Source organism: Pieris napi, chromosome 4 (assembly GCF_905475465.1).
Source record: "Pieris napi chromosome 4, ilPieNapi1.2, whole genome shotgun sequence".
NCBI lineage: Eukaryota > Metazoa > Arthropoda > Insecta > Lepidoptera > Pieridae > Pieris > Pieris napi.
In genome coordinates this window covers 7,204,613-7,231,255 of record NC_062237.1, presented here as the reverse complement: position 1 = coordinate 7,231,255, position 26,643 = coordinate 7,204,613, and the positions used below count along the sequence as shown (strand labels likewise).

The 26,643-nt window shown below is 33.0% G+C and overlaps 3 protein-coding genes across 3 annotated transcripts; 1 reads left to right on the top strand and 2 right to left on the bottom strand.

Annotated features, from left to right (window-relative positions):
• Nucleotides 1-18,401, bottom strand: LOC125049055 (WAS/WASL-interacting protein family member 2-like). Its single transcript, XM_047648127.1, has 8 exons — nucleotides 17,612-18,401; nucleotides 16,679-16,953; nucleotides 6,093-6,225; nucleotides 5,309-5,528; nucleotides 4,706-4,815; nucleotides 3,749-3,906; nucleotides 2,475-2,649; nucleotides 1-138 (listed from the first exon to the last, which is right to left on the bottom strand). The coding sequence occupies exons 1-8, from the start codon at nucleotides 17,958-17,960 to the stop codon at nucleotides 62-64; spliced, it is 1,497 nt and encodes a 498-aa protein (XP_047504083.1). The 5' UTR covers nucleotides 17,961-18,401; the 3' UTR covers nucleotides 1-61.
• Nucleotides 18,402-20,512: 2,111 nt separating this feature from the next.
• Nucleotides 20,513-23,101, bottom strand: LOC125048723. The gene has a single exon (XM_047647561.1). The coding sequence runs from the start codon at nucleotides 23,034-23,036 to the stop codon at nucleotides 21,093-21,095; it is 1,944 nt and encodes a 647-aa protein (XP_047503517.1). The 5' UTR covers nucleotides 23,037-23,101; the 3' UTR covers nucleotides 20,513-21,092.
• Nucleotides 23,102-23,359: 258 nt separating this feature from the next.
• LOC125048724 (26S proteasome non-ATPase regulatory subunit 11) lies at nucleotides 23,360-25,049 on the top strand. The gene has a single exon (XM_047647562.1). It carries the CDS (start codon nucleotides 23,493-23,495, stop codon nucleotides 24,753-24,755), a length of 1,263 nt encoding a protein of 420 aa, XP_047503518.1. The 5' UTR covers nucleotides 23,360-23,492; the 3' UTR covers nucleotides 24,756-25,049.
• Nucleotides 25,050-26,643: the final 1,594 nt, after the last annotated feature.

Below are 26,643 nucleotides of genomic sequence, written 5' to 3'. Positions count from 1 at the left end.
CGAGGTGAGCCGTGGTGGCCGAGCGTGTGTTGGGGACGGGGGCAAAAGCCCCCGGCGGTCGCTAGCAGGCGCTCGACGTGCCCGTCCAGCCCTCGAGGGGCACCTTCAGCGGGGGCGGCGGCGCTTGGGCCTTACTCACTGTTGACAAACACTTTTTAATTAATATTTATTACCGGTACATCTTAAAGCGACGTGTATATACATTAAATGAACTTGGCAATTAATGTAACGTAAAGTCGTGCGATGTATTTTAAATGATGTTATTATGATTAGTTTTGTATGAAAGTGAGGGTCATATTTTGTTAGGTTTGATTAGGTATACGTCGTATTCCGCGTTTACAAAAAAAGTTAATATCATTATTAGTGTCGATTATATTGTATTACGTGCAAAATTCATGCCATGCTAATTACTAAAACTGAACTTACCCGTTCATGCTCGTTCAATAGATCAATGCACTATTAACAAAATAGAGTATTATTAAGAAATTTACCCCATATATAAACTACAAAATCAATAGAGATAACACATACAAGATTAATACGAAACTACTTCTCCCAACAAGGTATACCCATTTCTTCTTGGAATTTGATGAATAATGACAATGTTAACCCATAATGAGAAAGTCACGCTGTCTGTCAACAGTCTGATTATGACTCTGTTCTTAAATAATAATTAGACTTTGTCGAATGTTATAAACATCTTTAACAATATATTAAGTAACAAGAATGTCTAACCTGTAAAAATGCGATTTAAACAATACAAAAGCTCGGGACAACACAGTGTTAGGTTTAACAATGAAATACTCGACAACGCTGTAAAATATTAACTGTTTTATTGTTCAAAAATATAAATTTAAATATTAAGCATTTTACATCCGTATCACATACCAGTAAAGCCTTAATCTCTCGGCTGTCCCTTGCAAAAATGTTCGGAAAAGTGACATGAATTTTTCCAATTGGAAGCACTTGCCGGCAACCGAGAGAATGCTTTTCATATAATTTTCCAAGCAGGCATTACGTTCGCAATAATGGCACCTCACTAGTAACAAATTTAATCTACACATACATCTACGTGCGTAGAAAAGAACATATTCATGCAAATTAAAGTCTACAAAATATATAAGTAGAAATACGTCATTAAAAAAGCAAAATAGCACCGTTTTCAATGCGAACTTTGTAACTTAATAATAATTCGAAACACGTTTATAATCTACGTGAATATGATCTTTAAACAAACAAAAATGCAAAAATACTATTATAATACTATGACTCAATATACCTAAAATATTTCGTACGATATGTTAGAATTTTGGTAATTAATTTTTTTTGCCAACGATTCAAGACTTGCCCGTCGGCATAAACAACAACATTTACACTTAATCAGCTAATTTCTTATGTAAATACAAATTTGGTTTTACGGGAACGAAGAATGCTGGTGAACATGAAATGGTTCCCAAACCGATGACAACAAAATGTGGATAAGCGTGAAATTTTTAAAGATAAATGCTTTTTGGACGGGAAGAGTTTCACATAGACAAATATTGGACATAGACGACATGCACTTACATGCAACTGTAAAGAGGAGCATAGACAAAATAGACATTCCCTTATACAATTTGGTTCATACTTCTAAAATTATTATGCCAAATTCAATTGTACCTAATGCACTTAAACAACTTATTTACATATTTTAATTGTATACATTATGACTAAAGAGCAATATTATGTGCGTTACGCTCTTTCGGAATATTTTCACAGACAAGAATAAAATTTAAAACATAACTAATTTTATAAGGGTAATTATTACAAAAACACAAATCAAATTTTTAAAGCAATCAAAAAATTTAAAGCTGCCAAATGAGAACTGTATTAAACTATAATATGGGAATGTTTAGAAATTGATAAAAAAGTAATTTTATACAAACAAGATAGTTTGTTCCTATAGTAACAGCAGTTCGTACTGAGGTACACATATGTTAAACTTATATGAAACAATTAAAAACGGAGAAAGCCTATGTATATGTATGTACATATAAGTCCATAATGTTTTTGGACAAAGATTTGGTTTGGAAATTCCTTTGTTCGTGCTTGGCTTGTCCAATTGACTCTGAATATCACCCTTAGTTTTTACCTAAGTAAACTTAGCTCAAAATTTTACAATAAATCAAAACAGTAGCAATATTGGGTTTTTAGTACCCTTCAAAACATATTTTGTCCAACAAGTTAAATATAACTGTCATCTGAAACATTTTGACATTTGAAAATGTACAGAATACTATTTATTCCTGTGAGGCTTAAACATCAGTGTGACCTTACTCTCCCAACTGTCAAAAAGACAACCAGTTAATACAGGGGATAGCTAGTTTAACTGTTTCTGGCTCTGGTGGTATGGACGATAAACCACCGGGGTAAAATAATCTCAGAATTTTAGTCTACGAGCTACTATCCCATTGACTCGCTCTAAGCGTACTTACCCTGCGCAGAGGCACTGCAATAGCCTTTCGTAACGCGTAGGAAAGGCGGCGGATCAGGGAATGACGTCATCGGGTGGAATAAAGCTGCGAAGCGAGCGTCAAATTCGGCCGCGCGTTCGCGTATCGACGAACCGCGGACGGGCGGTGCAGGCGCGTGGGGTTCTTCGTTTGTGCTCTGGAATTTTATATCCATGAAAATTATTATTAATGGGTTTTAAAAAGAACTACTTTTTGGCAATACATACTGTTGTTACATATTAGTGTAAGTTTGAAAGGTAATTAGAGAGAGAGACTACCATAATCTCATAATCAGATTACAGATATCTCATGTACTTATCGATAATCTTACATGTAGAAAATAAATTTTTAAATTCATGGAATTGCCTAATTTTATCGTGTAATATTGGTTTCTTACATTTGAGCCTAATCAATTAAATATCAAATTATTTAAGAAATTATGACAAAACCAGGCGGTCTCCTTAGCCTCAGCATTTTCGATGTTACTTGTAGTTTTGGATTTTATCTAACTTTAATTTTTTACTTAAAAAGGGTTCTTAAATCTAAAAATAGTAATACATACGTACTGATAACAGAGATATAGAGACATAACCATTGATATATAAAAAACCCAAGATGCACAGTCTCGAATAAAAGTAACGTTCGAAAGTGTCCCGAAACACTATTTCTGTCATTTTCTATAACAGTATATGTTACAAGCATATATTATTGCAAAATCAACCTTACGCGAATTGCTTAAAGTTGTTATTACAACGCAGTGTATACGTACTTAAAGCAATAAAATTTTACGACCGACCGTGGTTCGGTAGGACAAGGTATTGAGTGGAGTCGAACATGACTTTTTTATTTACAACTATTTAACATAATTTTAAATTTATCCGACTTTTCGGGTGCTTTACAGCGTGCGTGGTCACGGTGACTAAAGACAAAAGGTATTGGATGTTAAATAGTTGGAAATTTATAATAATACATAACTTTAATCCGGTTAAAAAGTTTTTTCTTTAAATTAAAAAATAATTTGTTAGTAAATATATTTGTCAAAAACTACACACAAAAAAGTTCAAAAGTACATAAATTTATTTATAAAAAAAAACACAAATAAATAACATCGACTCCACTTATTAGACGCGAGACTATTTGAAATGAGTGCACAATTTAGAATGTTGCGCTCATTTTTTGAGGACGTTTTTTAGACGTTGATTGTGCATCTTGGGTTTTTTATATATCAATGGACATAACACATATAAATTACTTACGTTCAGCCTATAATGCGGCGGGGGCGGCGGAGGTTGTGCCAGCGAAGCCCCTCGGGCAGGGGGCGGTGGCGGTGCTCCAGGGGGAGGAGGAGGAGCACCCGGAGGTGGAGGGGGACAAACCCCGGGTGGGCGCAGGCCGCGAGGTGCTCGCATGGTACCTGGTGAAAGTTTCAAACAATGAAGCAATAAAGTTAATAGAATCAAAACATTGAAATCGCAATAAAGTAGAGTGATATGACAATGACAGATCTTATCTCTTGAATTTAGAGAGTAGTGTAAGCCTAGTCTCTAAGCAGGCGACGAGACTCTAGAGGTCTTCGTATAGTGCGTAATTAAAAAATGTAATGCTTTTAAATTTATACTGGCTGTTCTCAAATCAAGGTTGAGAACGGACGAGAAGAACTTAACTCTCCACTCTTTTAAATCGTCAAGCTTTTGTTTTACAAAATGTTTGTGAGAAACTGCAATCAAAGAGAGATTATGCTCCTCATCACATCTCAAAGCAGTTAGTTAACGTTTGTAATAAAAAAAACGTGTGGCACTCGGGGACTGCCGCGGTAAAGCTATTGCATAGCATTTTTTATCAACTTATGCAGTTATAATTTTTTATTTATTATTTATTTGTTTTTCTTTGATATTATTTCAATCTACCACTCAGACTAAAACGCCTATATAGTCTGTCTCACTCTAACGCGTACCGGCTGCACCGGCCGCGCTCACGCTACGTCACCGATCTCGTCAGACAGATGGGAATGCGCAATATGCGTTCTGTCCCACTAACGCGTATTTGCCGCACCTATATTACGTCATCGTGTGTTAGGTTTTTTTCGTTACGGAATTTCTTGATTCGGTCGCCGCGCTCAAAGTCCACGATAAAATCTATGCAATAGCTTAATAAAGAAATAAAAAAATGTGTTGTCTTGTGTTTTTGATAGATAATTTAATTTTATATCTTACCAAAGTGCGATGCGTTGTTTTTGGATGCAATTGGCGGGTTATGAGGCGCTGGGGGCGGCTGCGGGGGCCGAGACAGTCCCGGAGGGGACGGCGGGGACACCGGAGGCGACCTGGGGCATTTTTATTAAGATCTAAAACCCGATGTTTTAATAAGGGCTGCCTCTATGATTTAGGGAGCGTTCAAGTATTACGTAACGAAGTTTGGGAGGGGGGGTTAGGTTAGTTTCTTTTGTAATACGTTACGATACGGGGCGGGGATTGAATTACGCGTTATTGTTAATATTATTCGACTTTCCAGTACTTTACACCACATAATGGTAACTTGGTAACTATACTTGGGTACAGTACAGAAAAACGTTACGGTGCGTTACATGGGGGGGGGGGGCAATAATCTCTAAAAATTGCGTGACGTAATACTTGAACGCTCCCTTAGTCACTCCTGGTAAATATATAAAAATTACATTTATACCAAATTTTAGGATAATAGCGCTCCACACGCGAATAGAATTGCAGACGTTTATAACTATAACTATAACTCTTAATTTCTATCCGTAAGGCCCATAATAAATTCGTAATATCTTAAAATATTCTAAATTAACTAACCTAGGCACTCTCATACTCTGCGCCCTGGCAGCCAATTTTCCATTAACAAGGAGCTTCTTAGGCGGTGGTGAAGGCCTGTCGGGTTGGTTAGTCGGCGGTTTGGGAGCCAAGTTGGGCTTCCCATGGCTGACTCTAGGCCGCTCTGATAGGTCCGAGGTGGACAGCGAAGACGCTGGCGTGGCTGCCGGCGGCGCTGTTGTAAGTGACGTCATGGAACCACCTGGAATAAGCGATAAAAATTTTAAAGTATGTAAATTATAAAAGAGTAATTACGATGTTAGTAATAGAAATCTATATATATAAGAAAAATGGTCTTCGTTTGAGGCTCCTTCATCTTTTAAATTCCAACGTTCCTTCATTTTTTTATTGCTGTTTTACTTTTATGAAAATTTATACATACGGACTTCACCGCGGAAACATTCGGGGAGGCTTCCTAGAACCTCAAAACGTCAACATCAGTTAAAAACTCGAATTTCGGAAATTTTCAATTATCTTAGTGGGAAGTTAAAAAGAAGAATATTAAAAATATGAAAAAAAAAATAATAATAATGAAACATAAAATTATTATTTATTTTTATTATTATTATAATACTTAAAGTAAAATTCACAGTCCAGACTTAGCGGTAAGCACTCCCATTTGTCAAACACGTAAGTACTTATACCGTATACCTTTAGAGGACTACTTTAAGTATTGGGGACACTTATGAGGCTTTCATATGTATTGTGCATTCACTGACGTTGGCCAGGACATTTTTAATATTATTAAAAAAAAATGCATTCTTACCCAAAGACGTCTGAGAGCCCGAGTGCAACGAGCTCCTATTGCGGTGCAGCGTGGAAGCGACATTAGGAGGCAAATTCTGCTCGGAACTCACTCGCTCCGTCACACCCGTAGTTAGAACCGAGTCTGATGTACTCTGTAATTTAAAAGTATCAAATTAATATTAATTAAAGTGTTTGTGAAATTCATCGATCGTGAAAAGATAAATGTTTTAAACAAGTGTTCTGGAACAAAATTGCTGAAGAATAAAATTATCTCTATATTTCATCCTATATTAAAATATGACTTTTTCGCGTTGTTGGAAGCGCACGACCATTTTGATTTTTGTCAATAAAAAAAATATCAAAAACAAAAACGACTATTTTGGTTATATGAAAATATTACTATGAATGCAAATGAAATTACTCAAAGATTTGATATAAGAAAAAAATGAGTCCATCAACTCTTTCGCGGTAATAGCTCAAATTTTAACTCATAAAAAAACGTAATATGAGAACCCCAGCTGTTTAAACAAATTTATTAAAACACGTCAAAGGTCGGCCATATTAAGTAATATCCTGCTCATTACATTCATTACAATATTGGCGGAAGCTATACAATAGTATTACAAAAATGCCTACTAATTACTATTAATCCTACTAGTACTACATTTTCCCTTTGTTGCGCAAATGATGCAGGCCAATCATTAAGTTTATTATTACGCTGTTAAGCATGTTGTCAAACAAAAATATAGGCGATTAAAAAGAGTATCGGAGCTTCTTTCTATCCAATTATTGTTGTCTGTTCAACGCCCTTGATTTGTGAGCCGGTATTAAATGCAAATTGAGATGATTTTAAAGGCTTACATTAAGTTATCTATATAAATGATATTTTGGTTAAACATAAAATTAAATTGAAAAAAAAAAACATACAAAACACAGTACATCACAACAACATTATACCTATACAAAATGTAGCTATCCTATTGATGGTTGTGCCATCAAATAAGTTATAAAAACATAATAAATAGACTATTACGGCTGTAACGATCGTACTCATAGTTTTCCATTAAATTATATCTAATAGACCCCCTATTAGATATATAATATAGGGGATATATATAATAAACTAGATACATATTTATGGAGGCTCAGCTACGAAAGTTTACGCCGAATAAACAAACAAATTTTTGAAATCCTAAGTAAATAGCTTATGTGTGAAACTATTAATGAATACCTCTGATGCTATTTCTACCACTGTATGCAATATAGGAAATCTAGAGCTGGTCACTTACTCTGTGACTTCCAATAGGGACGACAACATCCAGTCGTTATTGTACGCAAGTTCGATGTTCGAACTTGGGAACGCGCGGAACAAAAACTCATTATTGGGATCGCAATCATTGTCGGTATTGCTATTAGAATTACAGAGTAAGGGCTCGGTTATGTGTTAGGGCTGTTTATTACTATATACTAAGTGTTATTGTGTTATTCATCTATATTTTATAACCGGTAAACATAATCATATCCTTGTTAAGGTTCTACGTATAAAGTACCAGCCAGGTCGTTGATGAGCGTGGAATAAGGACCAAATATATTTCGTAAGCTACAACGATTTTATTTCATTTTATAACGAAATATAAAGATTTTAAAAACATTTTACAACAGATCCTTTTACAATTAACAGGCTAAGCACCAGACATCCGAATAAGCTAAGCAAACAGAAAATATCGTCTACAATCTAAGCTTTGGTGTAAAAGATAAAAAGTTAGATTAGATACTATCAACTTTTCCATATAAATTACATTTGCTTCGACCTTAGTTTGTAACGCATATTGTTGTCCTTGGTACGATTCCCAGCAAAACAATAATTTCGTCTAATTGGTAGTCACAGAAAGCTGAACACCATTGACAAACGATCGATGAACGGATGCCGTAATGTATTTTCCCCATGCCCCAACAGGGGTTACTAATTGAACGGGATTGGAACGGTTCCTGGGTATGCTTTTAAAGTAGGTACATATACGAAAACAGACAATTAAGAAGATTACACGAAGTGGATGAATGTTTAAAGGGAATCGACGTCTCTCTACATAATACATAGCTCCCATTATTTAGAAATAACTGGTAGTACAAAGAACTGGTAGTACAAAGAACTGGTAGTACAAAGAACTGGTAGTACAAAGAACTGGTAGTACAAAGAACTGGTAGTACAATGAACTGTTAGTACAAAGAACTGGTATAAAAGAAAAAAAAATGATTAAGTAAATATTTTTCTTACAATATACAGTGTTAAATCTTTATAACGTCTTTCGTTGTAACGAAAATCTCTCTGTAGCATGAGGCACATTTGTTTGGTTTAACACAAAACCCATACATTAATTCACTTTTTATAACGTACAGCCACTCTCTATGACGAAGAAATATTTTCATCTTTAGACATGAACAACATACTTAAGTGTAATTGTTTTTATTATCAGATTACAAAACTAACCTATTGAGGTGCCGAAATTTCTAAGAAAGACATCTGAGGCCATACAGCCTTCTTGCCGCTGTTATTGTTAACACGTGTGCCATTATTTTTAAATTACATTGCCTGTAGGAAATTTTGGTCTCAGTTATTAAACGCACCATTGTCACCTATCTATTATTATATGTATATATATATATAAATTATTGTAATTGGTTAAATTTGGTGTTTTTTCTCTTCACTCCCTATAACGTAAACTCACTATAACGAAGAAAAATGCTCGGTCCCTTGTATTACAAAGTGCAGTAATAATTTATTTCTGAATTCGTCAACATCTATATATCACGGCACTCAATAATTCAATAAAATTTGCCTTTTATTCTAGACACGATAACGTATTTACCTACTTCGAACTTTCCCTTGCCTATAGGGCAAAAAGTGGTAAATGGTCTACTGCCAACCGCATGATTACCATTAGAAAACAATCGTGCATATGTGCCAATATCATTTGCGGTGTAAATGACACATTGTGAGTCACGGATGACTAAGTGATCACATAAACATAAGGCTCGAAGGGAAAACTGATAATGGTGATTCATACCGGACAGTTTCTGACCTTATGGTGGACCTTGAGGTATATTGAATAATCAAACATCTTCTATGCTTTTAAGTAATATTTTCTATGACCCATAGCGAGGCCTACGCTACGTGCAACACTTATTCTAGCTACATACAATTTTTTTTTATAAAAAACTACAATGATTTTTTTTCATGTAGGTACCATTTTTGTATTGTATATACACCTGGAGGATCATTAGGCAATATTACGTGAAATTATTGTAAATTTAAAATAGCTACTACGGTTTAGTTATTAACTGAACCCAAATTTAATAATTATTTGCAGGAAACTGCAGGATAAATTTATTATCTATGTGGTATTTTGACTGAGACAAATCTTCACCACAAAAGCAACAGGAACATTGGAATTCTTAATTTTGTTTTCCCCATATAAGTTTCGACAATTAGACTAAATAGAATATATGATGATTGTGAGATTCGAATAGAACCGCGAGTATTAAATATGGTATTCCAACATCTAGGTTTGCAGAAGCTTTAAGAATAACTTATCTCCCAGGTACTCCAAATAAAGTTTACTATGGGTTTTACTTTTAAACAATCTCCCGCATATTCTAATTTAAATAAATAAAGATTGGGAATCATACCCACGCGCGTATTATAAATAGAATAATTGAAATAAGCGTTAGGTACATAAACCATTCTGGTCTTCAGTGTAGGCATAAACGTTTTCAAGATGGCATCGAATTAAAATATGTAGTAGTCTTTTTATTTTCTATTTATTTCTTTAATATAAACATAATTATCTTATCTTATTAATTATCTTAGCGTGTTGTTGAAAAGTAAATTAAATAAAATATGTAATTAGATTATATATAAATATATTTTAAAGAATTTATATTTAAGTTTGTTATGGAAGAGCTGGGAACCCTGACACAGGTATTTCTTACTTAAAAGGTTTCCCAAATCTTACACATTGTAATGCATATCTACTTAAAATGAATAAAGACATTTTTTTTATCACTCTAGTATAACTTCTAAAATAAATTGACATATCAAGCATAACTATTATGGCTTATAAGTGTGTTTACGAATAAGATACTGTCAGCATTTCTGGTAGACTTTATTTTCGCCTGCCTGAGTCTTTATTTTATTATCTTCTGTAGTAATGTAACTTTGGAAGGGCAAAATAAACAACTGGAGATAGATTTATCATTAGTGCAAATACTACTAAATTTCATTTGATATATTTTCTATAATCTATGCGACCATAAAAGATTAACCTTCACCCTGCTAAAGTCGCGATAAATGTCAATCCGATTACTAACAGGTTGCTGCCCTCCAAACTAGTCGTATTTTAAAACTATAGTATTGCCGACTAAAAGTATGTTTTAAAGATTAAGTATTTATTGTATGTTAAATATTTAGCCAATCTGATCAAACTACACATGAAACTTGCCTAAGTTTTTGAATGATGAAAATAATAATCAACTGGCATTATCATGATCAAATATTAATTTTGTTATCTCTCATCGTTTACCTCCAATTATTGCTGCGACTTTCAAATACAAGTACTACCCTTGAGTACCAAGGATGGTAGGAACGATACGCGATGTTAAAAACCATTGATTTTATATTGTGGGATGAGATTTGTCATTGTATGTTGAAACAATGGTTAGGACGTGAAATTTTCTAACGACTTATTATTTTCTTTATTTGCAGTCGTATAATAAGTTGAATTAATAAGCTTTATTTTAAATCTGCAAAACGGTGGTTTGATATTTGGATTTAATTTGATAAAACAATATAAGAATTTACTATTACGATATGATTGCTAGTGTAATGTAATATGTAACTTCTATATAAACCTTATTACTATATATTCCTATTATGTAAGACAAATATACACGCCGCTATGTGAAGTTTAGATTGTACCACCATAATATTTTTATACCATATTCTTGCAAATAAATTATTATTATTTACCCTCCTCGTTTATATGTGATGAAACTAGAAAAACATTTATAAGTATTATTAGAAAGGTCTAGAAATCTTTTTTTAACGATTTTGGTTTATATAGTACAAGGATTTCTTGTTTTGATTAAATATAATTGTATAGAAGTCTGGTAACAAAAATGTATAATGCTATTGTGTTGCAAATTTGCTACGCGTATATATTATATAATTATATATAAACTGAGCTGTAATCAACCGTACGTAGGTGTCCTGTAGGGATTTAATTTAACTGGACGACAACAATAAATAATTCGAAAAGACAGTCAAACTTCAGTCGGTAGGAATGTTTGTATACTCCTATAAAATATTATTTTCTCTTAATTTTATTTTCTAAGCTTTTACCGAACCTACTATTGTGTTGTAAATTTGCTACGCGTATATATTATAGAACCAACATTTGTAAAGCCTTTATTTTTGAAAATAACACTTTCACAGTTAACGTCATATTTCGGAGATTTAAAAATAATTTTTCAATACTTATAGTTCAATATAAATACTACTTAATACCACTCTCACAAGTACGAAAAACTTTCTTTAGCAATGTTGTGGAAAACGCTTAAAGCCACAACCTTAATTATAAATTTCAATTAATGGACTTACTCTCTTTATATCCGATAATAATTTAATGAAAAAATAAAATATTATGAGGAAATATTCGACCGCAAACATCTCTTAATCGAAGCAAACTGGCTTATCAGTGCCAATCTTATCTATGATATGCGCTCATAAATCTTACTTGGTTTTATAGTATAGAACTATGCTAGTTCATGGGCAGAGGCGATGCGAGCTTGAAGAAACTAATCGTGGTTAGTAACATAGAAGGCAAAAGATCACGTAGGCGTTTACCAACTAGATTGACCTATAAAGTGAAAGACTCATCGTCCTCAAAACTGTACACTGTAATAAAAGAGGCGCTGGACCGAATCCAGTGGAAACAGATTATCCAGATGTTTCCTTGCTGACCAAGACGCTGAGACAGGTAGTACTAGTACCAAGTCCCGTAAAGAGCCACAATTCTGTGTCTGTCGCCGATCATTTAAGGCTTATATTGACCTACTTAGGACAAAGATAACGTAATTTCCCGGAAGTATAGAGAGGAGATGTTCCAGGAGACACATTTGATGCCTTTGTATTGAACTTTATATTTCAACGTCGTAAATATATGTTGTCATAAATAATATTTCGCAGCGCACGCCAAATACGCACTGGACGTAGGCAATTTAATATCTTGCGTAACATTATTGTAATGTAAAGATATTGTTTACTTGTTAAAATTAATTAAGATTTAAGCATGCATTATTAGGATATATAGATAGATTTAGGAGAGGAGGGCGCATCAAGTGAAGGTCCTGACAAGTCTTACCATCACTTTGGCACAGAGGCTTGCCGAAGACAACGGAGAATGGAGGAAGTTGTGCGGCGCCACTGAAGAAGAGTGCTTTTCATGGCTCTCTTACTCTACGATAGATTCAACATATCATATTTTTCTTTTCGCCATTAGAAACATAAAACGGTGTTCTTAACGATCTTGACGCTCGCCTAAATTTCATATACAAGGGGATCGAGAAACGGGGTCAATTACACACGTCCTGAAAAACAATCACCCACAACCCTGACACCAAATGGGAGCCGTTTTATTAAATAATTCGTAGTGTGTAGCGTAAGTAGTGATAGAACTATTTTATTGTTGATGTATACATGTAACTAAAAATATTTAACACCGTATTAACCGTTTCTTATCACATAACTAATTAGACTTAATTTCGGATTAAACATTTGGTGAAGAAACAGAAAATAAAATCAATTTGTACACCAACGTGTATACTGTTTTTGAGATCCATTTTTTCTTCAATTAATTGTAGAATTTTGCAAAGGCATTCCACATTAGCTTTTATAAAGTCATTGTAATAACCTGTATTTTTCTTTCATAGAAAAGAGGCAATTCATGTGTCAGACAAATTGATCCCTTTCATTGAAGAAGCCCTCTTCGGTTTTTCTTGAAAAAAAATGGATTACTATTTGTGTTTTTGTGTCACAACTACGATTACTACTAACAAATATAACCTACCCTAAGCATGTGAAATCTCTCTGTTGTTTTATCGGAGTATAAAAAGTTCGAGAACGTTTGAAATCAATATCATCTTTTGTAAAACCTTTTCAAGTTTAAGACGGTGCAACATCTACATCAATAATTCCGTGTCCAGTCTAGACTTAATGGCTGTTCCAGTTTTAGTATTGAAATTGTATTAAAGATATTTTAGGTTTTCAATTCTTACATAACAACTTTGTTCTTCGTCAAGGATCTTTTTATATTGAAATGGTATTGAAAATATACGAACGGATTTTTTTTAATACCTTCATATATGTGATAAAACCCCGATAATATTTTATAACAACCGTTTGATAAACTTGATAGACTAGAAGCCTCTTTATCAGTTGTATTAAATCGACATTGTGAAAAACATGATAGCGGTAATTAGTATTATTACTACATGTGTAACAATAACAGTACAGTTCCCATTTTCAATCCATATTTTTAGAACTCCTCGGCTTTTTAGTTTTTATGGCTACTACAGTTATGAATTCCTAATAACAAAAGCTAGAAACTGTTTCTGCAGTGTTTGGAAACAGTTGCGATATAAGTAGAGATTTCCTTTTCTATTATCGGGGAGTCCTATTATCAAATAGATTTAAATCTAATAAATAATTGAGCGACGTGGAATTTTTATACAATTCAATTTTAAAAAAATACGTAACTAATATTTGAGAATACATACAGTAGCGATTTAATCGAAACTTATTAAGCATGGTTTAACTTTCGAGGTATGATTAGGGTTTAAATTGTCGCGATAAATATTAAAAAAAAAATTATACAGCACGATCAAAAAACTGTAGGTACGAGATACGAACTAACGAGCATAAAGATAATTGGAGTGGCTCCAGCGGTCTACGAGTGAAGTTTCAAAATCAACTGTTTTTGGCCACGAACATAATAAATATATGTTAACGTAAAATTGTAAAAACCGTTAGATTGTAATCTATCTCGCGAGATTATAAACTGTCGAAAGATTGTGAACCTCAGGGTACTGCTTACAATTTAACGTATTATTATTCGGTAGATTGTAATCTATCGAAGTGAAACCGTCAAATTGTGAAACGGCCATTTTCTACTTTTCTTAGATTGTAAACTGTCGAAAGATTGTCAACTCAACATACTGCTTGCAATTTAACGTATTATTATTCGGTAGTTATATGAAATTGTTGGGAAGTAAAATTAATCTGTAATTGACCAAAGAAGTTTGAATGATAACTAAGTTAGTGTAGTACAATCTACCGAATACCGATAACCGATAACCGATAGATTACAATCTAACGGTTTTTACAATTTTACGTTAACATATACAACGTAAAATAATATTTGTTTTTCTTTAGTGCTAGGTTCAAGGTACACACATAAATTGCACACCTCAAATTAAAAAAAAATGCCTAAACGTACCCAAATTAATTACGTCACGTATATATTTTTTATTCTATTATTTTATTTAACAGCTCTATATGAAATATTTGTTATTTATCGCTCTGTTCTGTATAAATTTCCTAATACTTATAATTGTTCATATAATTTAATGAAATAGGTAACAGACACCTACATAAATAAATAAAAGTCAAGGGGTATGCCCCAAGGTTAATTACGTGATTTCTCAAATTCAAAATCAATTTAAACTATATATATATATATATATGTATAACTATACGCACACGTGCGTTGCGAAACGATCGCAAGCGCAGCTAACATTATCAGAATATAAATAATCTTATTACAAAACAAACCCCACCCACATGCGATATTTGGACGGCTATTTTACCACACGCCTTGATTATTTTAACAGCACACTCATGCGTGGACCATGATATAATCTTGTTCGCTTTTAATTTCTATATTATTTATATATTTATACACTAGCCGTTTCGCGCCCGCTTTGCTGGACGAATTAAAATAAATTTTATGTTTCATTATTTTATTTTTTTTCATATTTTTATTATTCTTCTTTTTAACTTCCCGCTAAGATAATTGAAATATTTCGAAAATCGAGTTTTTAACAGATGTTGACGTTTTGCGGTTCTAGGAAGCCTCTTTTGTTTTTATTAGCGGGAAAAATTTTCATAAAAGTAGAACAGAAATAAAAAAATGAAGGAACGTTGGAATTAAAAAAATAAATAGCCATAAACCATCTAGGAAAATTTCGCATCGAATGGTGGTAGTTTCATGTCGATACGATCAGTGGTTTAAGCGTGAAAGAGCCTCAAACGAACACCATTTTCTTTTTATATATATATATATAGATAGCCGTCAACCTGAATCATCAAAAACAATCGTTGCTAGCTGGTAAACGAGCCCAGGCAATACAGGTTTCATGATATGTGGCTTTTCGACTAAGACAGACGTAAAATATAACATTTCTATTTTTACTTTTAAATCGGACTTAAATTATTTTATTTACGTACAACCCATTGTCCAGATTTTGTTTCGTTAAAATTAATGTAATATTATCACTCGGTAATTCTATTCAGTCTAAAGAGCGAAAAGTAGGTTACGTTTTTAAACATTACTGGCGTCCTCAGACAAATTAAACCCGACAAATAATTAATCTAGGTTAATCGTTCTCATACAAAGGGAAGCTCACTCGATACAATAACAATTTAATCCTATGAAACTTTTGAGCTCGTACGTGTGGGCTTTTGTTTATTATCTCTATTCTGTTTTTAGAAAAAATCATTGGTGGGGTGGATATTTAGTTAGACATCATTCCTGGAAACCTATAACGCCATCGTTATGTGCTTTAGCGGACTCACTTTTTGAAAGACAACGCCCTTTTTTAACTCACGGTCAAGATAGTACTTACCCGAATAGTTTATATGCTTCCGTCTTATTATAAAATAGTGTATTATTAAAAGAACGCTAACATAGGATTTTACCACACATTTATTTTGCATTACTACTAAGGCAATACGAAGTTTAGTTCAGTCAAAAATATCATTTAATAATGTCTTGGTATAGATGGAAAAACTAGTCAAAGTATGAGTCATCATAGTTATGGGTGCACTTAGTCAACTTAATGAATAATACGTCAATAATTACTTCACATTCAAACAATTATGTAATGCATGGATCATGTTAATAATTAAGAATTCTTATAAATAATCAGGATTGTTAATGAGAATTCTTTGTTAAATTTATTAGAAAACTGATCAACTAATAGGCCTCTTACACTTTTATGAATAAAAAAGTGGCGCTACAACTCTAACACAAAGGTATTGATTGGACTTCGATTTCTATATATGTTTCCATGTTATTTAGTACATGTCATGATAGTTTTTCTTTGGGAAAGTAGTCAGCCTTCTGTACCTGATAATTTTTAATAAATCTGGGATTATTAGGTTACTACCTAACTAAAAGAAATTTTTTTTAAATTTCAACAATACATTGCTTTTTTATGAAGTAAATCATATTAAACTTGATGATTATTAATAAAGAGAAAATATCTCACCAAAGGCATGGGGTTCTTTTGCACCGGGGGATCTGGTGGAGGTCCTCTAGTTTTAGCCTCACTGGGCTGCCTCCTAACACCTGGTCTAGATGGTGCCTGATCTCTGGGTGACTCACGAACATCTTTTGATGACTCTCGTGATGCAAGTGCTTCAGAAAGGGCTGCAACTAAGTTCCCTCCAGGGGATCCAAATGATCTTGACTTTTCTGGTGACTTATGTTGAGGGAAACGAGGTGATGAACTACCACTGCTTACTTGACCATTTGGAGTTGTGCCTAAAACAATTAATTAATTATTACTTCTTAAATTGAATACTCGGAGACACACATTAAACATTTTGGAAACAGCATTATGTATGTCCATAAGTAAGTGTTGTCATTTATTTTTAAAACCTGTATTTCTTATTTAAATAGGAATTACAGTAGTTCCAACAAAACTTAACAAAATATTGTGATAAAAATCATACAAGAAATCTTCTATTTTAATCCCATAGTTATTCTCTGATCTCGTGTTTATAGAAATAAATAAAGAAGTATCTATTAGTAAACTAATGTTTTTCCTTATATTATAGCATCTTATGAATCTAGGAAATTAAAAACATAAAAATCCCCTAATCCACAAATAGGCAAAATTTTACATTATGAAAAAGAATTAATAAGTAAAGAATACTTTTAATAAAAGTTCTTTATCAAAAGATAAGCCAATCAGTTTATATTGATAAGAAAGTGAACAAAGTACTTAACAAGTACATACAATTCATTTAAGCAAAACTATGTAATAGCAAAATTTTGAAAATATAAATATTGATAAAGTAAAGAAGTAATGTTATTTATATTATTTTAAATACTTGCTCAAGTAATAATATTGCCTTGGTAAAGGAAAGCTACAGAGATTTTGATAATATGCATATATTTACCAGATAAATAAACTTACTTCCACTATTAGTAAATCCTTTTCCAGTAGGCCTTAATTTAGGCATGCCTCCTGCAAAAAGTCCACCTAGACCCGGCATAGCACCACCATTTGACATTCCACTACTTTTAACTCCATTCCCAACCGTTGGTGCATTATTGGAAACACTGTTAGACACTTTACCAGGAATATGTGGTCCACTTTTATCCACTGTAACAGTCTTTTTTAACTTTGCGCCTTGTCTTATTGAACTTAGTAGTGCATTGCGGTCATCAGCTGAGCCTGAAGCTTTTGAACCTCCAAAAATTGGAGGAGGTGGAGGTCCTGGAGGTGGAGGAGGACCGGGTGGAGGAGGCGGTCTTGGTGGCATCCTGTTGCTCAACTAGACCTTCACTTCCATTAAGTTTATTTACGTTGTAAAGTTCACCACTTTTGAATGATAGGACTTGACTGCACTCCTACAATTCTCACAATGATTATATTTAACCACGAATACGTCACTCCAACCTTATCCATGCTAATTTACATAAAATACAGAAGAGCCTTGCCCCAAAACTTTAATCATTGTAGGAAGTACGTAGGCACAAGACTGAAGACACTGTTTTTTCATTACTATCACCTCATTTCGAGCGATAAATTACATTTATCTAAGTACTGTCATAAGGTTTAATTGTATTGCTTTATCGTTATTACTGAAATCTTATTATTAAAAAAATAAGGGTCGTTCTATCCCCGAGCACTGTACATGAAATAAAATTAAAACTCAAATTCGGTAGTCACAATATGGCGGACAAGTCATAAATGACAACAGTTGTCACTTTATAATATTTGTTACCACACATAATAATAAATCGTGAAAGAAATTATTTGCAATGGTTTTTAGTAGAAAATTCTTAGATACTTGACAAATTTTGAAAAGGTAGAATATTGAGTACAGTATATTAAACTCAAAATCAATTAATAGTATTTATATTAAATATAACTCACTTAACTTTTAGTGTAATTAAATAAAAATTAGGGATGGCGATCTGAGATCGATTAATCGAAGAATCGATTTTTCGAGCAGAAAATATCGATTTTTTAAATCGATATGAAGTACTGTGTCGATTCACTGAATCGATATATCACCCTTGAAAATCGACATTCGATTTTTTCTGTTTTGGTATAAACCATACAATTATTTGCATTTAGTTGAATGTGCCTGAATTATAAGAGTGCTGCCGGTTAAAGAGTTAACTACTCATAAACTCGCGAGATGGCTGTATGTTTAGTATCCTTTACTCGCCTCTCTTTAATAAAAAAGTTACGTTTGTAGTCTTTGACTTTATGTATTTATAATCTGTGACGATTGATATTGCATTATTCATTTGTTATTGTCGTTTAATGAATACTGTTATTAGCGTAATATAAGTATTTTCATGATTGATTTTCATCAGATTTTCATGTAGTGTTTGTTGCGAAATAATAACTAATTGAGAGTAGGTAAGTAAATAAGTAAAGCGCTTCTTATTTTTTACTTTTTTGCAATCAATAAAAACATTCAGTATATAAATACTTTTTTTTTTTTTATAGTTGATCTTATAGTTTGATACGGTAATAAAAATAATTGTTATTTTTGAATTCCCTGATTTTATTGATAAGATATCGTTAATTGCAATATTAATCTTGTTTTTAGTAAAATTGATACAAATTTACATTGTAAACGCAAACTTGAAAAAAAGATCGATTTTTTAAGAATCGATTTTGTAGGCCTCGATTTTTTCGTGAATCGATTCATTAGACTACGATTCGAATCGATTTAAAAATCGATCTTTTTCGTAAAGAATCGCCATCCCTAATAAAAATATATTGATGGGACAAAATTGAGCAGGTGGGTCATTTATAATTAAATGGACCCCCGGTGTTGCAAGTGTAAAAATTTACGATAATTTAGTTTAACCAACTAATTTATTAATTTATAAGACATACTTTTAATTAGGTATCCAGATAATATTTTTTTCTCCTGTAGTCTACCGGAGTTTCATGGCATAAAACAAAAATAAAATACGAGATCTGTCAAGTGTCAACCGCTGCTGAGATTTCGCGATTGATTATCTTCTTGAAATTTATTGTAATGAAAATGTAGAAAATACCACTTCAATCTCAAGCGAGAAATATTGTTTTCAATAAATTACAATGTAAACGCTGGTTAAGTAAAAGGCTTTGTACCAAATCGTTGTCTGTCTGTCGTGTACCTGTACAATCAAATCAACAAATGTATCTGTTAACTACCACCATGATAATATGAGTGACACGATATGATAAGACAATTTTACAGAATGGTTAACAGAGAAGCTGATTTCAAGTCTAACTAGACCTTCATTAATTATTATGGATAATGCTAGTTATCATTCCGAACGTATAAACTGTTTCCAGGTTTGAGAGGACTGAGCTCTGGAGGCGAGGGGCTATTTTAAAAACATTTTCTTCATAGTTAATGTATATGACACCGTAAAATTGCAAATACCGAAAGGTTGTAATCTATCTCGCGGAACTGTCGAAAGATTCTGAGCTTACAATTTAACGTATTATTATAAGTTGATTGTAATCTATCGAAGTGAAAAATTATTAAGAGAAGAAGCTTTCTCACAAATTGGTGCAGAGGATTTTCGAAAATGTTGTGAACATGTAAAGAAAATTGAAAACTATTTCACCAAGCAAGATATAATGAAGAACAAGAAATGCAAGTGGAGTTCTTGGAATCATTTTCTGAATGAAGTTTTAGGTTATCTGTACGATTGAAATGATATATAATAAGTACATTTACGATTGGTTTATATTTCATGACATATTTTCCTAACTTAAGAACCCGATAGGTATATAACAACATTCTTTATACAAATAACTAATATACTTCATGTTCAACAATACGAAAGACAAAAATTTAACAGTATCAAGATCATTTAATGCAATTTCCCCAGTATTTCCCACAACAACTTTTTATTTCCCTATTTTCAATGAGATTCCGGTAGAACAATAATATTGCTTAGTTTTGTTTTTTTGTAACGTAATTTAGACCCGATGATTGATGATATTCTGTTAATAAATATATACAAAATAAAAAATATACTTTAATAATATTTTTTGAAACACAAATAGGGATTGTAGGGACACCTACATTCTACTGCTACAATCAATGCGATGACGTCATACCCTGAGACGTGTAAACAAAATTAATCCGTCTGCTAATGATTTATAGAACTAGGAATTTAGGTATAGACCATATCTACTGGAGCCTTCGGGCCGGCTAGTATATTGCTAGACAGGCAAATCCTTACCATTAGGTCGGTAAAAAAGGAAAATCGAAAAGGCTCCCCTCAGGGTTAATTTAACATAATAGAGCCATTAATACCTCCATTTCTTCTCTTTTAATATCTTTTTTATAAATAATTTCAAATCAGACAAAATCAATTAAAATAATAGAGCAAAAACAAATATCATCATTATAAATATACATAACGCTCTAATGTGAACTTTGAACAAATGAGTCTGCATCAGCAGCATGCATTGAATTGTATTTATAAAGATTCGAATCATAGCTAGCTTCACTACCACCTTGAGTCTGTAGTGCAGCTTCTCTTGCAGCTCGTTCAGCCTCAGCACGTTCTTCAGCAATTCTTATTTCTCGCTCTATGTCTAATTCCTCTTTTTCACAAGCACGTTTCTCACGTAGTTCAATATTTTTTCTATATGTAACAAGGCGAGCTGATAAATATTCAATAGGATCTGCTGGTTGATGCAGTATTACATCAGAAATACATTCCTGTAAAGCTTTGCCAACATTTAGTTTTAAATATTTAAAATCTTCAGTTACATTAGCATCGCTTGGACATAATTCAAACATATCTGCATGACTTCGGATACGCACAAGGTTTCCAAAACCATCATTTTCATATTCACTGACAGAGTCTTCATCGCGGTAAATGTGTTTTCCTTCACTGTTAATATAATAGCGACCACAGTTATCATAATAGTAAGTTATCCCATCGCGTTCTTCTTTCACTTTCAATAAAATACCTGTATTATCCATCATGTACTCACTAGCAGTTTGATAGGCTTTATAGACCCGCTGCCTGGTTTTAGGGTCCCTAAAATATCTTCCACATTCATCATAGAAGAAGACATGTTCACTATCATCACTTAATGGAACAAGTTCATTTTTTTCATTTGGTTGGTAAAGAGTATCATCATCTGGTAATTTATATATTTTTCTACTATGTTCATCAATGTAAAATGTTCCTAATTCATCGGTATATTCTTCTTTAATATCAGCTGCACTTAAAATAGAAATAAAAGATTTATGGCTGCGTTCACCAAAAACAGCTAAATCCCAAAGGTAGCATAACTCGGTAACCAAATGTTCACGATCTTCTGGCTGCAAATCATGATTGAAAATCCTAAACTCAAAAAAATCTTTACAGACACATAGCTCATCATCAGGTACAGACTCTAAGTGTACTTCGGTTAGCTGCTGCATACTTTTCAGTGTTGTTTTCAAACTATCAAGCATGCTCAACCTTTTCTCCAAATAATCTCTTTTCTTTTCCAAAGCCATTCTTGCGGCTGATGTAGGTTCAAGTTCTAACCGTGATATACGGTCTTCCAAAATATTTATCTTTTCAATCACCTTACATATTTCTAAGTCGTGGCTGGTTGTGGACCGAATCATAGCACCAAGTTCTCTACCTTTCTGTTTTAAATGTTCTAGCATCCGTTGAGCACTTTCTGAATTCGAACTATGCAAGTCATCAATAATTTGTTGCAAAGTTTTTGTTAAATCACCACTAAGATGAGGTACATGAATATTGATATATTTGCTAAGTTCAAATGCTAGACTATCGGTAATTTTATCAATCCAGTTTAATAATTCTTCCACAGCACTGGAAACCTTAACTTTGAACTCAGTATCAGAAGAGTAGTTTCTGAAACATTTTAGTTTATCTAGTAGAACTTTTGTGATTTCTGTATGCATTTCTTCCACAATTTCTATTTCAGCATTAAGATTAGCCTGTAGGTCATTTGATAAAGATGGTTTCCATTTATTCATATATTTGTGATAATAGTTAAGACGAAACCCGAGAGCATCTATTGTGTAACTTATCGCCTGAAAAACCTCTTCTCTAGGAAGATCATTTAATCGTTTGTAAAATTGATCTATGTCATTAATAGCATGAAGCCAATTTAAATGAAAATCAACAATTATATCAACAATCTGAGAATCTGATTCACCTTGCAAAGCAGACCGCAAAGAACATAAAGTATTAAATATTTTGTCAGAGTAATCATTCTTGGTGAAAAAAATTACTGGCGTTTCATAAAACTGCATCAATATTTTCGAAATATCAAAGAGAAAATTGTCACTAGCGTCTTTATCCATGAAAACTTTTATTTTTCGTTGTTCATTCATTTTTACAGGTCTACGTATTTAATTCACGAAATAATTACGCAGCATAAAACCAATAAAAAATTGTAACTCAAAATTGTTCATATAATTTATGGTAGATTCACACTGGTTGTCTATACTTTTACTTCTTTTTCTTTATAAAAAAAGTTCGTATATTGGCATCGTTAACAATTATTATAACAGTACACTGTTTTCAAATAATAATTTAGTTCTAGTTAAAAGAAGGTTCTTATATGCTGCTATAATTTCAAATTTCATTTCATTTTTGTTTAAATTTTGGTAGAAAATAAACAAAATTATTCGTGTGATTTATGTTTGATATGGCAACTCCGTACGCGTCTACGATTTGTTTCCGAAAAGGTCGTCGATGACTTTGCGAATATACAAAATTACAAAGAAAAAGTGTAGCTGTTGTTGTGTCATCATATAAATACGTTTTTAGTGATAAATATACACATAATGGCCGGAGCAATGTTATTCGAGAGGTCACGCGTATCCTCGTCGAACAGAGACGAAGACGTCCGCATGACCGACAAAATGGTTAGCACAGGTGAGGTACCCGAAGATGACGAAGAAAACATAAGGGCTAAAGAACAAGGAATTTTGAATCTTGGTGAAAAATACAAGAAAGAAGGAAAGGCTAAAGAGTTGGCGGAACTGATCAAAGCAACGAGGCCTTTTCTAAGCCTTATTAGTAAGGCCAAAGCTGCGAAACTGGTCCGCTCTTTAGTAGATTTTTTCTTGGATTTAGAAGCAGGTATTGGTATTGAAGTGCAGCTATGTAAAGAGTGTATAGAATGGGCAAAGGAGGAACGCAGAACCTTTCTACGACAGTCCTTGGAGGCGCGACTAATCGCGCTGTATTTTGATACTGGTATGTACACAGACGCTTTGGATTTAGCCACTGCATTGTTAAAAGAGCTTAAGAAGTTAGATGACAAGAATTTGCTTCTCGAAGTACTACTTTTTGAGAGTAAGACGTTCCATGCACTAAGTAACTTGCCTAAAGCTCGAGCTTCTTTGACATCAGCACGTACAACGGCCAATGCTATCTATTGCCCGCCAAAAATGCAGGCAGCATTAGATCTTCAATCAGGTATTCTACATGCTGCTGATGAGCGTGATTTCAAAACAGCATATTCTTATTTTTATGAGGCATTTGAAGGTTATGATGGAGCTGATAGCCCTAAGGCCCTTACAGCACTGAAATATATGTTGCTGTCAAAGATTATGCTGAATCAAGCTGATGAAGTTGGTACTGTAAGTAGTAGCAAAGCTGCTCTCAAATATGCAGGAAAGGAAATTGAAGCAATGCGTGCAGTTGCTACTGCTTCTTTCAAGAGATCACTTGCTGACTTCCAGGCTGCCTTAAAGACTTACAAACCAGAGTTAGAAGAAGATGCTGTTGTCCGTGCACACCTTGGGGCCCTTTATGATACCATGTTGGAACAAAATCTTTGTCGTATCGTGGAGCCTTACATGCGTGTCCAAGTTGATCATGTTGCACGTTGTATCCGCTTACCCATAGTACAAGTAGAGAAAAAATTGTCTCAAATGATCCTTGATAAAAAGCTTAATGGAATTTTAGACCAAGGGGAGGGTGTTCTGATTGTGTTTGATGAATTCCCCCTGGAGAAAACATATGAAACAGTCTTGGAAACCATTCATCACATGAGCAAAGTTGTGGACACACTATATCAAAAAGCAAAAAAGTTATCATAGACCCCTGTAAATTTGTAGAATTAAAGGTTTGTGTATCAGAACAAAACCTTAATTTCCATAAAAAAATTTTGAATGCTATTTTGTAATGTGCTACTTAAATTGGAAAATACCTAACAGACTGGATTAATATTGTACCTAACAGAGAACATAGCAATAAAAAGCCTCAAGAATATTTAAAAGTAATGTTATTGAAGTTTATTATTTACTAATCCATTAATTGATTACATTTTTTAACTTAAGCTAGTGAAAAATTATATATTCTGTTTTATTGAGAATAAACAGTGTTCTCCTAAATGTTGTTTAAATCAGTCCTCTTGTGTAAGGTATACCTATGATTATTTATTTTTGGGTCTTGCATGCATAAGCAACCGTTTCCATTGACCATTCATTAATAAAGTTTATCAACTAAAATAAATTTAGAAACTGGAATAAATTTAAAGTTGCTCTTTAATGTCAATTGAATGTTGTTTTTAGTCAAATAATTTATGTTAAATAGTCTTAATGATATTGAAACATGAATTTACCAGAGGCATTACGTTACAGTGATCACTGTACTACTGAAATTCAATATAAAACTTTTGCATTCTTATAAAATACTGTTTTATAAATGTGAGAAACAAGAAAGATATTTTGTGTATTAATTGTTGTGATAGAAAATGAAAATAATATCATGAAAAAAAAATTATATTGTTATAATATTAGGCCCTTACATAGTTACATATGAAATTGGCGTTTTGTATAGGAGGAACAATAGGTAGATTTATTTTAAATAGAATATATTTCATTAATGTAAATCAAAGTATGTACCATTGCTATCTATGCACTTGCCATCTTATAGGTAGTTGATTGATCCCTTAACTTATCAATAAAATCTTTGACTTTTGCAGTTTTGACTGCCCAATCAGAGTTAAATTTTTTACCTTGCAAGAAGTTATCCAAATTTTGAAAAAAAATGTAATCTGTGGGAGCAAGTATGCAAGTAAGTCCAGTTGGCCTAAAGGTCTAGATACCAGGCCATAAACTCCAAAAAAAAAAAAAGTAAGTCCAGGGAGTATTCTGGATGTCTTAGACATTCCAATTAAAGCTCCTCTAACTTGGTAGCAGTCTGTTGTGCAGTGTGGTCTAGTGTTGTCGTGAAGCAGCAGTGGCCTAGAGCGATTGACAGCCTTGGTTGTTTAGCAGCTAGCTTTTCCATCATGATTTGCAGTTGCTTTCACAATAGCCATCCATTCTTCGTTATAAACTTTGGTCTCCGGCCGTCCACAGGGCTTGTTCTGCAGGTTGAAATTTCCAGAACTAAACCATTTGAACCAAAAACGCACTGTGTTTTCCTTTAGCGACACACATTATTAATCCTTAGAGCCGTTTCTGCTGCACTGGTGCCACGGTGGAACTCGTACTCGTAAATATCGCGATATTTCATGTTTTCCATTTTATAAATAGATGACGAGAGTGACGCAAAAAAAAAACACGTGGCAACTTAGTAAAATTTAATCCTGGTATTTACAATATTTTTGTTTGATTAAAGAAATATCTTACTTTAATATCACATATTCGTAATACCTATATACTTTCAAAACACAACATCAATTATAATAATTAGTTTAAATATCGCAAACAGTGAACATCTTAAAAGTAAACCTTATAAAATAGGCTTCATAATTTTTCGTTATATTACAAAGGAATACATTGGTTGATTTTTTTTCAATGGCCTTATACATCCTTCTTGTTCATGCAAATGAATAATGCATGAAAAATCATGCTAAAGCATTTATGCTTAAAAATTTAATTGCTTCGTAAATAACGTAGGATTTTTTGATAGAAGCCGAATGTATTTGAAGCATTTAATAAAATTAAGATTTTGTTCTTCTAATTAAGATTTTTATAC